Source organism: Fringilla coelebs, assembly GCF_963513975.1.
Source record: "Fringilla coelebs genome assembly, chromosome: 4".
Lineage (NCBI taxonomy): Eukaryota > Metazoa > Chordata > Aves > Passeriformes > Fringillidae > Fringilla > Fringilla coelebs.
Window position 1 is genome coordinate 52,750,981 of NC_140032.1, and position 15,432 is coordinate 52,766,412.

Here is a 15,432-nt window from a genome sequence, read left to right on the forward strand (position 1 = left end):
GCATGGTCAGATGATTTCCTACTCCCATGAGACCAGGCAATAAATTAATCTCACTTGTCTTTTACATGTCAAGACTAACAAACCCACTGAGCTGGTGTAAACCAACAGGTCCTGAAGTGCAGATGATACAGCCCACAGAAATTATGACTGATGCAGGTTGCTCGGCCTGGGTAATAAGATGATTTCTCTTACTTTAGGCTCCCACACATTTTTGTTTTGGGAAGTGGAATGAAATTATAGGATGAATTACACAGCAGAATGTCACATCGCATCATGAGTGTTACAGCGCCTGTAAAGCACAAAGATCACCACAACCTGACATGCCCTCGTAGAACAGAAACACTCAGAGCAATGTAGTTAAATAGATGTGTGAAGAGAGAAGGGAAGGTTGAGGAAACAAGCTGACATCCTCAGTCTAGGACCCAATTTACTGACTCAAATACCTGGCAACTCTCTATGAACCTGTTAGAGGAAAATCAATTACTTCCTCCACTTGTAGCATGAGGCACTCATGAAACACATACAGCAGGAAGTGGTAACACTCTGTAAGTTACCAGATTTCACTGTATTAAAAAAAATGTATAAAAAGAGGGTCCTTAAAGATTTTTGACCCCTTATTTCCCTAATCTCTATGAAAGTCAAGAGGGTTTACTAATTACTTACCTATTTATTCCTCACATCTACTTTAACAGTAATATTATTAAACATACAGGTTTTATTTAAGATCATCTTCTAGGACTTCAGGGAATCATAGTGACTTATAGAGGGGTAAAATATATTTAGCCAATACTGGACTGGCAGTCCCATTTATTAAACTCATGGTGACTTCTGCATGACAAATCGGCCGAGTTATTTAACAATCTTGTTCATCCTTTTGCCTCAGTCCAAGGTGGGAAAATATGGAACCTACAGACAAAGTTAAATTTTTATTTATTTTTTTTTTTTTCCACATGAAAGTAGCAGCAGATGAGAACTGAAGACAGAACTCTAGGTGAGCTTACATCCCTCTTTAATCAACTCTCCTTCCATGGCAAGAAAATAAAGCACCTTGTTAGCCATCCTGTTGACCTAAAGTCTGCAGCTCAGCCGTGTGTAAATTGTGGTGGAGGAAAACGTTCTTTCTGCTGTACATGTGTAAGGAGATGGGTCCCCTGGGGGGCTGTCCCAGTCTCCCTGTGAAGGTGGAGTGCTGCCGAGGCACAGCGCTTTGGTCCTTGGCAGCTCCTGAGAACACGGGGAAGCCGTCGGCCTTGGATGCTGGCTGCGCTTGGCTGGGGGCCGCGACAGCCAAACCGTTCTGCGCGGCCGCTGGGGACAGGGGCTCGTACGTGCCTCGGGTGTGCTTGATGGCTTCCACGATCTCCTTCTCCTTCAGCAGGCTGCTCAGACACAAATTAGACAGCTGGCAGCTCTTGCTTTCGTACGCTGCCGCTTGGTTGCCCGGTGGGTGCCTAAAAGGGTCCTCGGTGGGAGTAAGCGCTGACTTTCTGTCCCTTGTGCTGAGATTTTGGCTCACCATTCTGATTGGATATGTAGTCTGGGGAAACAAAAGAAGACCAAACAAAAAGTATGAGTAGCAGAACACAGTAGAGAAATGGTGTGGAGTACATAAACCACTGCTCACTGCATATGAACAGCCCACGGGTCTGGCAGATTAAAATGAAAGACAACTCCAATTGATGGTCAAACTTCTGAAACTTCATTCACATTTCATAGCACTAGGATTGAAAAATGCTTGCTACAGGTAATGATTTGGGCATTTTCCTTTAAAAAATAGTTTAAATCAAAGGAGGATTTTTTTTTTCAGAACATAATACACTGATAAGAAGTTTTCATGAATTGTAAGTAGATTTTCAAAAGCATTTCACATAATGAAACAAAGAGAATTTTGATCCCATAGAGTTCAACACTTAATACTCTCAAATCCTTACAAAATATAAAGAACATATTTTGTAAATATCTTCATGCCTCGGTTAAGCTCAGAACATGTTCAATTTTCACTGTCCCTTAAATCCAGGTGTTTTGTTGTGTATTTACAAGTCAAATACTTGCCAGAGAAGAGCACAAATTTTATTTCAGCTGCCTGGGAAAAAATACAGTGTAAGAAGGATTCCAGCACGTAACCAACTTCTGATGGTGTGCAAGCATGCATGCATCTGGTTTTGTTGAAATGATGGTAATTTATCTGTGCATGGCAAATCAGATCCCTGCAGACTTTCAGTGTGTACCCGGTGCGATGCCTCAAACTGTCCCCAGAACACCTGACTGGGGGGGAGATGATGGTACCCTTTCCCAGGGAATGGTTAAAGCAACTGATTAAGTTGAAACACAAGCCCAATTTGATTCCTTACAGGTTTTCTGCAACAGAAGTCTGAAAAGACACAGGAGCAGCTTCCTGACATTTACACTGACATATGGGTTCTGATGTTGCAGAACAAAGCTGAGAGAATAAAAAATACTACCAAGCCTTCCAACAAAATTTGGCTAAAAATCTTTCATAGTGTTTCCATGATTCCACAGGAAACTCAGATCTATTGTTTCAGAATTAATTGTATCACTTCACATGCATTTCTGTTTTAAGTAGCACAGAAGAATGATATTGTCAGTATTCAGAGCTTAAATCCTTTTTTTACTGCAGACTAATAGTCATGATTCCATGCAGAACCATATGCAGGTCTGGGTATAAGGATTGCAGTACATTTTAGACATCAGAGATGATATTTAAAAAAATAAATATTAGGTCTGGCACACCCTTTTCCCCCACTTTATTCAGTGCTGATTGCACACAGATTTATAAATGGGAGTAGAACACTTCCAGAAAACATGAATTCAGTTTTTACATCTGCAGCACATAGGTGTTGAAATGAAATTCCATTTAATTCTTAGGGTATCATTCTTGGGAGGACCTGTCTGTAAGTTCAAACACTTTTCATCTATCTATCTATCTATCTATTTATCTATCTATCTATCTATCTATCTATCTGTCTGTCTGTCTGTCTGTCTATCTATCCATAAATTATTTAATTCCATGCCAGTAAATATAATCTTCCTACTGGGACAAGAGTCAAATTTAATGCCCTGTCAAAAATCCAAGCATTTAGTGTAAGGAAATGATTCAGGAGTTACAAGATGTCACCTAGTATCTTTGAAAACTTCAAGAATGATATAGAACCATAGAGGCACTTCATTGTGGGACCTCCAGTCTATCCTGAACTTCTGGTTAACTCCAGTTTATCCCTCTGGACATTTATGGTCCTTAATCATCTGTTTAAGTACCTTCATCAATGTAACCTGTACAGCCTTCTCCTCTAAGATTTTCTCACTACATTACATTTGCTTTTAGAAAATGTCTAAACTCTATCTTTCTGGCTTCAAGATCATTCCTTCTCTCTCTCTCATGAAAATTAAGAAAGAATTGCTGTCTGATCTTGAATACCTGTTTATGGCTTCAAAGAATGCTGTCAAGCAACCCCTTTATCCTCTCTGCTCTAGAAAAAAAAAATACCACAATGACTTTTTCTCATAGGACTCATCTGCTAGACTCTGAGTCATTCACACTTCTCTTCTCTACAGATCCCCTTCAGTAATTCCACTATTTTTTTCTTGAACTAGAAGGGTCAGAAGTAGAGTACTCAAGGTAATTCCCCACCAATATGAAGCAGAAAAAACACTCTAAATCCTATGAGGGACTTCGTCATCTGCTTCTAATTAATTACTCCAACAGGAGGCTAGTGATTTTATTTGGCAATGGCATTCATCTTCATCTAGTTGTCCACAATATTTTCATGACTTTTTAATGCAAAATTATATCTAAATTCAGTTGATTATTGTCAACTATTGTCACCTATTGCTTTTTGATGAAAAGCTGTTATGACTGTCTAGAACTGGAGTGTTTCTTTCCTCTTCCTTATCAAGGTTATATTTCACTTGAAATATTTTCAATTTAGAAAATAAGTGCTTGGTTTGTAGGTCTATGAAATATTGGCTTCTGGTTGCTGGCTGATGGGGGAAGACAATATGTGTATATGTATCAATGAATGTTTAATAATACACACGTGGTTAAGGAAGGTATTAGTTCTCTGAAACTCTAACTTGCTGAAATTCCCTCCTATTGAATAATTACACAAATACCAGGTGATGACAAATTAAGAGCTAATCTACCTACATTAAAACACCAATAGAAATTCAGAGTATGCCATCATGATTTTAAGAAATTGGTTTGGTCCTGTCCCAGCAATAAGATAATAAGATGGTTTACAAGGAAAGACACTCATTCTATCAGATGCATAGTTACACATCAAATGAGCAGAGACTTTAATAAAACACTGCCAAAACCTGATACTATTGTTGTTATCTATGATAAATTACTGAAAACCAGCTTCCAATCAGGAAAAGAGAGAACAGTTGTCAGACAGGAGACAAAATCAACAAGAAATCCTCATCCCAATAACATTATTCTCCCTCCAAAATACTGTCAATAAAAAGTCCAGTGCTGCTTTGATTTTCATGCAAGTTATTTTTTGGTACAATTATAACATTTTTATAAAAATTGCAACATACAGGATTGAAATTAATTAATTTTTCTTTTGATGAATTCAGGTAATTTAGCTTGAAAGGATGCAGTGCAACCAAATTTTCGTGCTGGTCCATTTTACAGTAATTGAACTGGGCAAAATAAGAAAAATGTCCCAGAATGAGATGCACAAAAGTAAAAGCTACACATGCCATATGAAAACACTCCCAAACCAAACCAACTTTGGACAAAGTCAGACATTCATTTTTAACCTATTTCTCCTTATCTTCCTGTACGTGATGAATGCAGATTTCCCAGCGCTGAACCTTCAGGTACCAACTGCATTCTCTGAGCATCAGACATGGGCGAGCAAAGCCACAATCCCAGCGCATCTGTTGGCCGATTCCAAGGCTGAGTCCTTGTCCAAAGCTGAAGGTGGCTTGGTGCCAGTCGTGCTCCAGCCCAGCCTAGAGCAGCTGCAGGGCTGCTGTAAACTGCTGCTTGGCGGAGCTCCAAGGAGCCGATCTGCCAGCTGGTGACTGCTGAAGCAAAAAATCCATTCATCTTTTTCCCTTTTATATTTCGGTAGCTCAGCTAGAACCAACAATTTCTCTGCCCCAGAAATCCCCAATGCCACTCTATAGTCTGCCGAACTGTGGACTCAGGAAATGGGCTGCAATTAGGATGCAAATGGGGTTCTCAAATTTCTTTCAAAAGTAGCCCGTTTTAAATATATGCAGCAAAAAGAAAAGGCTTCCTTTGTTGTTTCAAATATGTCTTAACCTTTAAGCAAACATCTGGATTTGAATTTCCTGATGATATTAAACACACTCACAAGAAGTGCATGCCTTCATGCTTGAGTCTATTTCTCAAAAAGGAAAAAAATTATTTTATTAAAATCTGATTGGCTGTACAATTTTAGTCAGTTTGTGTCATGATCACTTCTGTTTTAAGGTACATAAGTGTGAGAAAGTTCAAAATAATTTAGCTTTGATTATTCCAAACTAGCGCTAAATAAATTAGGATTGAACCAAAATGGGAACTTAAATATTCTTAAAATCTTAAAATATTCTTTCTGTAATTTTTGAGGGCTCATTTTTGTGATTGTAAGTCTAAAACCTTTTTCTTATATTAAGAAAAAAACTCAAGCTCCTTCAACAACCCAGTGGTAAGCAATGAAAACGTACTACTTTTATAGAAAGCTCCAGAATGAGAAGTTATAAACAAAACACTGCAGCCGTTCACTTTCCATTTTCAAAGCCAATGAGTGAAATATGACAAGAGTTAACAACAAGACAACACTGCTGCGGGACATTTGAAAATGAATATTGTTTCCGACTGTCTGGTGATAAAGTACTAATAAAAAATGACGAGAAAAGACATGAATTACAAAAACGCCCCAAAAATGGCACAAATTCTAAAGATGTTTGTGCCCAGAGGCATTTGGGAGTCTTAGATGACTATAATGTAATTCTTCCAAGTACAGCAACTTTCCCAAATACATCATTGTGACTACAGACATAGAGAATAAAACCAAACAAAACATGCTCTCATCGGTGTACCTGCTGCACCCTGACAACCAAACAATGCTGTAGCTCAAGAACATGGTTTTACCACCCCAAAGGATTTTACACTTTCAGAGGTGTTAATGGAAGCACACTACAGAGAGCAATTATTCTGACAGGAACCTGAAGACTTCCTGGATTCCGTCATGTTTTCTACTGCTTAATTATTTTGTGTTTGCTGATACACAGGGAAGGTAAAATGTGTTCCCCAATATTTACTACGTGGCCCAGCATGGCTCCCTTGGTCCTTGTCAGATCTCAGCTGGATTGCAGCACCTGCTACAGAACTGTCCCAATTTGCAGCCTAGCCCAGACTCTTAAAATATAAAGCAACATAAAGGAGTAGAGACACAAAACAAGGTGCTATAGCTCTATATTTCTTTTAAGGATGGAAAGGATGAAGCCCTTCATGATGCCTTTGAATTTATACACCTTCAGATGCCTTTTGCAGTTCTGACAGTTTATAAAAGTGCAGATCTAATTTACCAAAACACAGGTTAACTCAGTGCTTTGATATGCCACATCTGTCACTATGTCAGCTTCTTAATTTCTACACCTCCTCGCTTTTGTGCTTACCAGCTTCCAGCCTAGAGATGATTCAACACAAAATGTAATTTAGCTGCAGCAGGTAATTGTTCTTCATTCAGGTCTCTTAAAAATCACTCACTCTTATTGATTTCAGTAGCACCTGGACTGAGAGTGTAGCTTTTACAATCCAGACCTGCATCTATCGTACATCTCATGCTGCCTTCTGGCAACACAGGACAAATGAAAGAAATAAAGTCCAGCATGGCAAAATAAGGCATGGACTTTATCAGCAGGTTATGGGTAAGAACCAGCTGCTGATCAATTTGTCAGCTCTACTGTTGTCCTTTATAAAATGAATGCAGTCAACATAAATCACAAACGTTTCTCTTTCTGCCTTTCAAACGCTTCCATTTCCTTACTGAAAGCAGAAATTATGAGATACTAAAATGCTGCCTCTTTGCCATAAGACCATTTAAACAAACAGGCAAATGGAATAAAAGTTAACTGTAGTGGTGAGTTAATATCCTAAAAGAATTTTATGGTAGTGAGGATACAATGTGATAAGTAGCAGACTGAGGGCTTAAAATGATCTTCATCTTCTCACAACGTGGAATTATCTGTGACAAATTTTATTTATCTGAGTAATAATGCACAGTTAAGATAACAAGGTGTAAAAGATGTAGTGCTGTTTTATAAAGCAGGAGGAAAACAGCAAAGAATTTCCCATTAATTTCTAGTAACAGGAAGTCACTGCTCTGCCCTCTCAATACTGCATTTCAAGGATTAAACGGAAGATTTTTCTCATCAGTAAAGCTAAGGAGAAGATTCAGCATTTTTCAGCTGCTTACCACCTTTCAAATAAAACAATTAGAACTTTGCAGCTGTTAATCAAATTCTTCAAAAATACTACAAAATTCATTTAGATGATATAAACTACACCTTTTTATACACTATGGTTTAAAATTTTAAATAACCCTAAAAATACTTATGAAAATGAAAGCTACTAAATAGTGTGGATCCTTCAATGACAGAATTACCAAACAGCAGGACATTCTATGTGAAATAACAAATCTTATGTTTCTCAGTCTGCATCTAAGGTCTTCCCCAAGATCAGAAAGTCAAAACAGAAAAGGTAATGAACTTTTCTTTTATTGTAGATGCAATGGACTTTTACACACATTTAAAAAAATCTGTTAAACCCCTAATCTCGGAAGCATCCTATCTTAAGCAAACACTAGCTCCCCTATCTCCAGCAATTCTCATAACACTTGTGCTCCTACAGAAGCCTTTAGCATCTTTTTTACTGATCTTATCTTTGGGCAGACACAGCTATTGCAGCCAACAATGAGGAGAATCTCTTCATTGAGCTCTTTTCACGTACAGGCTCCACCTTTGGTTACAGGCAGCAGAGTCTAGAATAAGATGCCCGAATCAAACTTACCCTTGGCCCTCCCAGGCTGCATTCCAGGGGACTGGACAGGCCCCATGTTCACCCAGCACATCAGGTCTCACAGACTCTGTGCAACCCAAGAGAAATTAGGGCCACTTATTCCATGCTTTTAGCCACAGTCATATGAAAAGCCACAGGTGTGTACAGTCAAGGTCCTCTGAGGCATAAAGGATGCAAAATGAACTGATGGGGAAGGAGAAGGGGATCCATGGGAACACAAGGGTCACTTCAGAAGACCAGTTTGTGCAGTGTGGGCAGTGAAGTAAGACACAAAGGTCTTGAGGGAACACTAAGGGAGTTTGCTCAGAAATTACAAGCAGGAAAACTGCACAAGTGCTAATTAGCCCTTCTGGAAGTGTGTGCTACTCAGCTGACATTTATTGCTATGCAAGCCAAGCCAGTACTCCTGTACTGCATTTGATGTGCCATGTATACATAATCAGTTGTCTGAGGATCTCTGCCTTGTGCCTTACCCATTTTACTGATGACCAGCTGTCTGAAAGATGTGAAGTCCATTTCTAGCCTCAGGCCTGACATGTGATCACCAAAACCTGATTACTGTACCTGTAGATGATCTGAGTTACAACTGACTTGTAGGTGGCAAGTACCTTTGACAGCTACTAATATATACATGCTTAGTCTTTACTAAGTTTCCAATTATACACTTATGTTTTCTTAATCTAATATCACCTAGCATGATTTCCCAGAGTATTAGAAATTTCATATATAAAATGAAATTCTTATGAGGATGTATTCCCTTAGATAATATACCAGGAGACAGCAGCCGAAGAAGTGGTAGTCTCAGGAAGATTTTAATATGCATTGTACAGGTACTTATTTCCTCTATTTCTCTATATCTGAAAAATACTTCTAGGAAAAGAAAGTAAAACTATAGATATTTTGCTTACAGATGTTATGTTTAGGATAAGAATCCTAATACTTTGGCAGTGAGGCTTTTGCTTTAATAGCTTGGGCATATTATAGGGTCTCAAATCGCATCTCTGTATATTTTTTATACCGTACCTTCTGTGAAGAAAATAATCATATCTTTGAGTTCAGGACTGTCTTGTCTAGCTTTCAATTAGTGAATGCCACAAATCAGATTTCTAGCGAATGTCTGCCTTCTGAAATAGGCACTGCTTGCTTTTTCATAAAAGAACACACAAACCCCAGATGGATTGTACTTAGCCAACACTCATCTTTTTTCATTACAGTATTTAACAACAATAAAAATTCTTTATATTAAGTTTTCATAAATGAGTTCCATAAATTAGCATCCTTACTGTTGAAAGCCATAAGGGCTGAACCTATAACTACAGCAGGGGACATTGCATACATTGGCAAATGACGATCAGCTACTGTCGTGTTAATCAGCGACACTGCCCCTCAGGTCAATAAACAGTCTGCAAAGGAGAAATCAGCAGACTAATACAAAGGGCAAATTTTATCCTGATGACAAGGAAAGAGATCCTAATTACCCTGAAATTGGCTTGACTTTTTATTTTTATGATGAGATTACTGAGACCATGATAATGTTGAAGGGAAAGGGAAAATATTCTGTTTACTTTAATATCTCTATATGAGGGCACCTGTTTTAGGAATGAAATATCACAAAGTAGTCAGATTTTTTTTAATCCCAAAAGTAAATTTCTGTAATTAAGCCTTTCCTTGTGGCTGGACCAAAAAAATTATAACATAACTACAATCAGTGCCTAGCCTTTACTTGTTTGGTTTAATGTGTTGAACAAGATAAAGAAATAGACTCCTATGACAGAATAAAGCATTACTATTCCAGAAAGATACTGAGTCCCTGCTGTAGGATTCAGTAAGGAAAAAAACCTGCATTAACTTTGCACCATAGCACAATACTCAGTGAATCAGACTTCATTCATAATAGAAAAATTTACCTTAAAATATTTTCTTCAAAGATCTTACTAACTATGATGGCTATAAATTCATGCTGAGTGAATCATTCCATACCTAGTTTATTTTTAAAGGCATTGGCAATCTTAGAAATGGCAAAAGAATAAGCAGGATTCTCTTGGAAGAGGGAATATCTCTACCTCTTTTTTTTTTCTTTTTTCTGTTAAACCAATGACCCAAGAATGTTTTGGCCTTGTTGGTACAGAATTGGTACATATCAATTCAGTTCTCTAATCTCCATCTGTCAGCATCAAATGTATTTACAGCAAGAAAATCTTGTCAGAGAGAGGAAAGGGACTCCCAGACAAGAGGTATAAGTAGTTGTAAAGGAAATGTGACCTCCATAAGGATTCCTCACAACTGATTTATGTGAAAGAGAAGCTGCTTTAACAAAACAGTGTTTGCAGTTGAATCACAGAACCATAGGATGACTGGGTTGGAAGGGAGCTTAAACATCACCTTGTTCCAACGCCCCTGCCACAGCCAGAGACATCTTCCAGTGGACAGGTTGCTCAAAGCCCTTTCCAACCTGGTCCTCAACATTTCCAGGGAGAGGACATCCACAGCTTCTCTGGGCCATTTGTTCCAGTGCCTCGCTAGCCTCTGAAAGAATTTCTTCCCATTATCTAGTCTAAATCTCTTCTCTTTTAGTTTAAGACCATTCTCCCTTGCCCTGTCACTGTGTAAAAAGTCACTCTTCCTCTTTTTTCTAAGCCCCCTTTAAGCACTGGAATGAGCTGTAAGGTGTCCCCAGAGTGCTCCCTTCTCCAGGCTGAACAGTCTCAACTCTCTCAATCTGTCCTCATGGCAGAGGAGCTCCAGCCCTCTGATCATCGTTGTGGCCCTCTTCTGGACATGCTCCAAGAGGTCCATATCCATCCTATCCTGGGGATCACAGAGTCCATGTGATCCCCAGTCCATGCTCTGCCCAGCCTGTGTTTGTGCTTGGGATTGCCCTGACCCACGCACAGCACCTTGCACTTGGCCCTGCTGAACCTCCTGAGGTTCCCGTGGGCTCCCCTCTCCAGCCTGTCCAGGTCCCTCTGGATGCCATCCCTCCCCTCCAGGGTGGCAGCCACACCCCACAGTTGGTGTCATCACCAGACCTGCTGAGGCTGCTCCCGATCCCACTGTCCCTGTCACCGACAGTGATGTTAAACAGGGCTGGTCACAACACCCACCCCTGAGGTCACTGAGCTCCACCTGGACATGAGACACTGACCACAACTCTTGGACTGTGACCACCCAGACAGCTCCTTTTCCACTGAGGGGTCTGTCCATCACATCCGAGTGTCTCCAGTTCAGAGACAAGGATGTCACGTGGGACAGTGTGAGATGTTTTGCACAGGCCCAGGTAGATTTTGTCACTTGCTCTTCCCTAAACCAACTGCAACGCTGTCATATAAGGCCACCAGATTTGTCAGGCACAATTTGCCCTTAGAGAAGCCATGCTGGCTGTCACCAATCCATTATGTTCTAAAAATATCCAAAACCTTATCTTCTTAACGTTTCTAAATTGTCAATAGTTGGCAGTGATAGAAAATTTCCCTTACTGTGTAATTTCAGACAAATCCAGTTTCACATAGGTAAAATAACCCATCAGATAAGTACATGAAATAACCTCTTTCTGCCTACACTAGTGGCTTACACAAAAGAAGAAAAATATTTCATAGCATTTTTACTATACCTCTCAAAGGATCCATTCAGTTCAGCTCTCTTTAACCCAGCTAGTGCAGGACAGCACTCATTATGAAACACACTACTCTGTGTCCAGGAAAATGAACTCTAACAAGGTAAAACACTTGCATGCATTTCATGTATTTTAAGGTCAGAAAATGCTGTTATAATCATCTTGTTTGCCCTTCTCTGTAGTGGGAGCCATAGATTTCTCTTGGCAAAATCAGGTAATCCAGAAGAGAAGGTGGAATTACAGAATAATTTAGAAGACTAGAAGTTATGGAGAATGTATTTTATTTCTTCTTAATTCACTAGAATATTTTTAGAACAATCCTATCCAGGTCCTTACTGGAAATGTTGCGATATTTTGGTGACAATACCTACATTAGCATTGAAAAAGAAAAAGTAGGCATATTGCTGCTGAAAAAACTGCTGCTAGGAGATAGTATACCTACAGAGCAGAGGGGACTAGTGTCTAAGATACTTGGGAATATGCAATTCTTGGAGAAAGTGCTGGTTGGATTTGGAGCTAAGCCAGTCTGGGGAAAGTTCTGGTCATTTAAGTCATCAAATGTATGATTTGAAGGCCCTATTCCCTTACACAAATGATTGTACAGGATGCATGACCATGAGGAGCCCAGTACAGCCTTCAAATGAGAGAGAACCCAAAACTTCAAAAAACCCCAAACCTACAGTACCAAGATCACGTTAGTTAGAAAAGTAACTTTCCTTTCTATCTTACTTTCCTGGAAATGTGAGGGAAATAAAAAAAAGGCAGTTATTTCAAAATATTCAGCATAAAAGCTCCTTATTTCCTTCAGCAAAACTATATTACACAAATTCAGCAAGGGAAAATGAACAAAAGAAAACAAAACCAAACAAACAAAAACATCCACTGAAATTTTATTTTTTACCTTTTCTTCCAGGAGAATCGACATAAAAAAAATTTGGCAAAAATACTACTTCTGTTGGTTTCTGCTTCTTTATTCCAATGCCTAGCCTAGGGAACGTTAGCAAGGTTATATTTCAGATTATACCCCCAACTTTCTGTAATGAAGCACAGAGGAAGGCACTGCCTGTTACAGTACACCCTTTCTTTGTCAAAGTTTACAGTTTTTTTTCCTTTACAGCACATTATATTAGTTATTCACTTGAAAAAAATCACAGACTATTTGCTCATCATTGTCACCAGGGCTGAACCTCAGAAGTAGTGCTTTGTCCTAAATAAGACCAGAAGACTTTACAGCTAAATCTAGCAAGGAATACAAACTTTTCCAAGGGGCATGTGCTTTCAGCAGCTTAAGAGGCACGACCTGCATGGTTTGCAGTCAAACCATTTGAGCAACAAACGGCTCTCAAAGCACTCTCTAGGGGACAAATCTCTGACCTATCAGATTTTCTGCTGCAAACTGAAATCCCTTTGAAGATGAATTCCCCAATTTCGAAATGTTGTTACTGGTGCAGATATTCTCAGTGTTTTCCCTCGCTGGCCAAAACAGCTTTTTAAGATTTTTAAATGGCTGCTTACCTACAAAGGATCAATTTAATGTAATCCACAGGCAGTGAATCTGCCTTCTGGTTGAGAGGTACCAACAACATAAACTGGCTGAAAATTAAGCCAATAGAGCTAAAAATTGAGTGAATATAGCCAAAACTGTGCTTCGACTCAGGAAAGCTACAGGCTGGATAAGAAAACTCTAGACAGACAGCAAAACTGTCTAAGGCAACATCCCAGACACTCCAATTAACCGCAGAGGGAGAAAAAAGATGAGCAATGTTTGAAACTCATGGAGGAGGACAATGTGAGTGCACACACTCAACACACACCTTGAGCACTGATAAAAGATAGTCTCACATTTGACTGACATCCACCAACTCCTCAAAACCTATAAAGCACACACAAACAACTCCCAGAACAGTCCAACCCGAAGCAGGCTCTGTAGGCTAAAATTACCACGCACAGGTGATGATTATTTGGGAGGGGATATCTTACAAGCTGTCTATCTCACCTCTGGATTTCTGTGCCTCAGCCATTGGCAAATTGCTCCCCTCACTTTTGTAAACCTGGCAGGAAACAGGGAATGCTCTCTAATTCAGGGCACACACCCACTCTGCTGCCTCCAGCCATCCAACTAGTGCATGCCACCTACATTTTGGTCTCTTCAACACAATCTCTGTTGTGATGTGAAAGATGCTTAGGCACTAGTTTGACAGTTCTTTGCTCTGGTCCCAAAGTAAAATCCTTCCTCAGCTGTGGAAAGAGAGATTGATTAAGCAGGGTGTCCTGATGACTATTCAACTAGGTGTGGTAAAAGCCTCCTTGTCCTATTAGGAATCTCAAGGAGAAATTTGGAAAAGCACAATTCGCAAACATTTTCCTGTCAACCAGAATATACTAAATCAAGTTTTGGGGCACTGGAGCACATTGGAACCCAACTCAGCCTATTTGTCCTAACATGAATCTATTTTACAGCTGCCAGGATAGTCCCAAGATTACATTTCCCTCCAACTGGCTGAGCAATTGCGTGGAGAGCCATGAGTAAGCTCAGGAAGTTTGGCAAGCAGTAGGACACCCACCAACTGGTACCTGCCACGTGCAATAAACAGCTCCCAGGCTGTCCAGGCAGGCTCACCAGCTCACCTCCAGGGGCCCAACAGGTTAACAGCTGACTCCTGGCTCTGCAGGGAGAGGAATAATTACACACTTCCCAGCAGACAAACTGCCATGCTGACATCTGCCTGCATAGTGCCAGGGAAGGAAACGAAATGTAGAAGCTCTACACCAAGCCTGATTACCCCAAATCTCCAACACAGCCCAGCCACCCTGATCAGTTACCCCTTAATTCACTGAACATGGCTGCTTTGGGAACACTCAGGTTCAAGAAGCATTCCTGTTCGATCTTTTTCTTCCTTGCCCTTCTCTTTTCCCATTTCCTCATTTTTCGGGAGGCACAGCTACAAGGGAGAAGAACTTCCAGCTTGCAGTTGCTTCTACGCCAAAAATCAATCTGTCCAACAGTCACAGTGACAATATGTCGAGTAATGACAACAGAAAATGTTGAATGTGCCTGAGTGCCAGGCTGCAGCGCAGAGAGCTGCTCCTGCCTTGAGCTCCAAAGAATTTGAACAACCTTGCCAGAAGAGGAGCAGACTACCAAAGCTGGAGTCACACTCTTTCTGCAAGCTTGACCAGGGACATGATGCTGTGATTCCCCTTCCATGAACTATCTGCTCTTGAAATGTGGGAAACACACAGACACTTGAAATCTTTCCATGAGATGCAATGATCTGTGGAGTAAATTGGGCTGCCAAAACACTCTCAGACTGACTCCTTTGCAAAATGGCTTTGAATTTAAATGGGGATCTTACCTTTTCAAATTGCTTCCCTTTAAATTCAGAAAAGCATATAGGAAAACTAGTAATAAGCAGTTGCTGTGGAGAAAGAAAAGCACTTTTAAAATGCTTTTAAAACACTCCCTTTAGTACCTGAAGAGCAATGCTGAAGGTGTATGTCAATACAAGTCTTTAAAGGTGAAGAAAAACACATCCCATGCCAATGCAAAAATGAAACTACTTCTAAATATCAGAAACATAGATTCTTCCTTTGCTTCAGAAATTATTTATTTGAAAAATAATCTGCATTCAACAAATTTGATTTCACAATAAGAGCACCATTGCTTTGAAATCATAATGGTGGATTTATCTAAATTTATGCTGTAAGTTCAACAACAAACCCTTATGACAATCTATAACCAAAATGACCAACTGGAAGTTTT

The 15,432-nt window shown here is 39.7% G+C and overlaps 1 protein-coding gene across 1 annotated transcript in view; it reads right to left on the reverse strand.

The window, feature by feature from the left end:
- Positions 1 to 897: 897 nt before the first annotated feature.
- CCSER1 (coiled-coil serine rich protein 1) overlaps positions 898 to 15,432 on the reverse strand; it is a gene marked incomplete at its 5' end in the record, with an annotated part of 535,256 nt that continues 520,721 nt past the window's right edge. Inside the window, one exon of the mRNA XM_084203900.1 lies at positions 898 to 1,537. Coding sequence (XP_084060026.1) covers positions 1,052 to 1,537 — 486 coding nt within the window. The 3' untranslated portion in view covers positions 898 to 1,051. The remainder of the gene's footprint in view (positions 1,538 to 15,432) is intronic.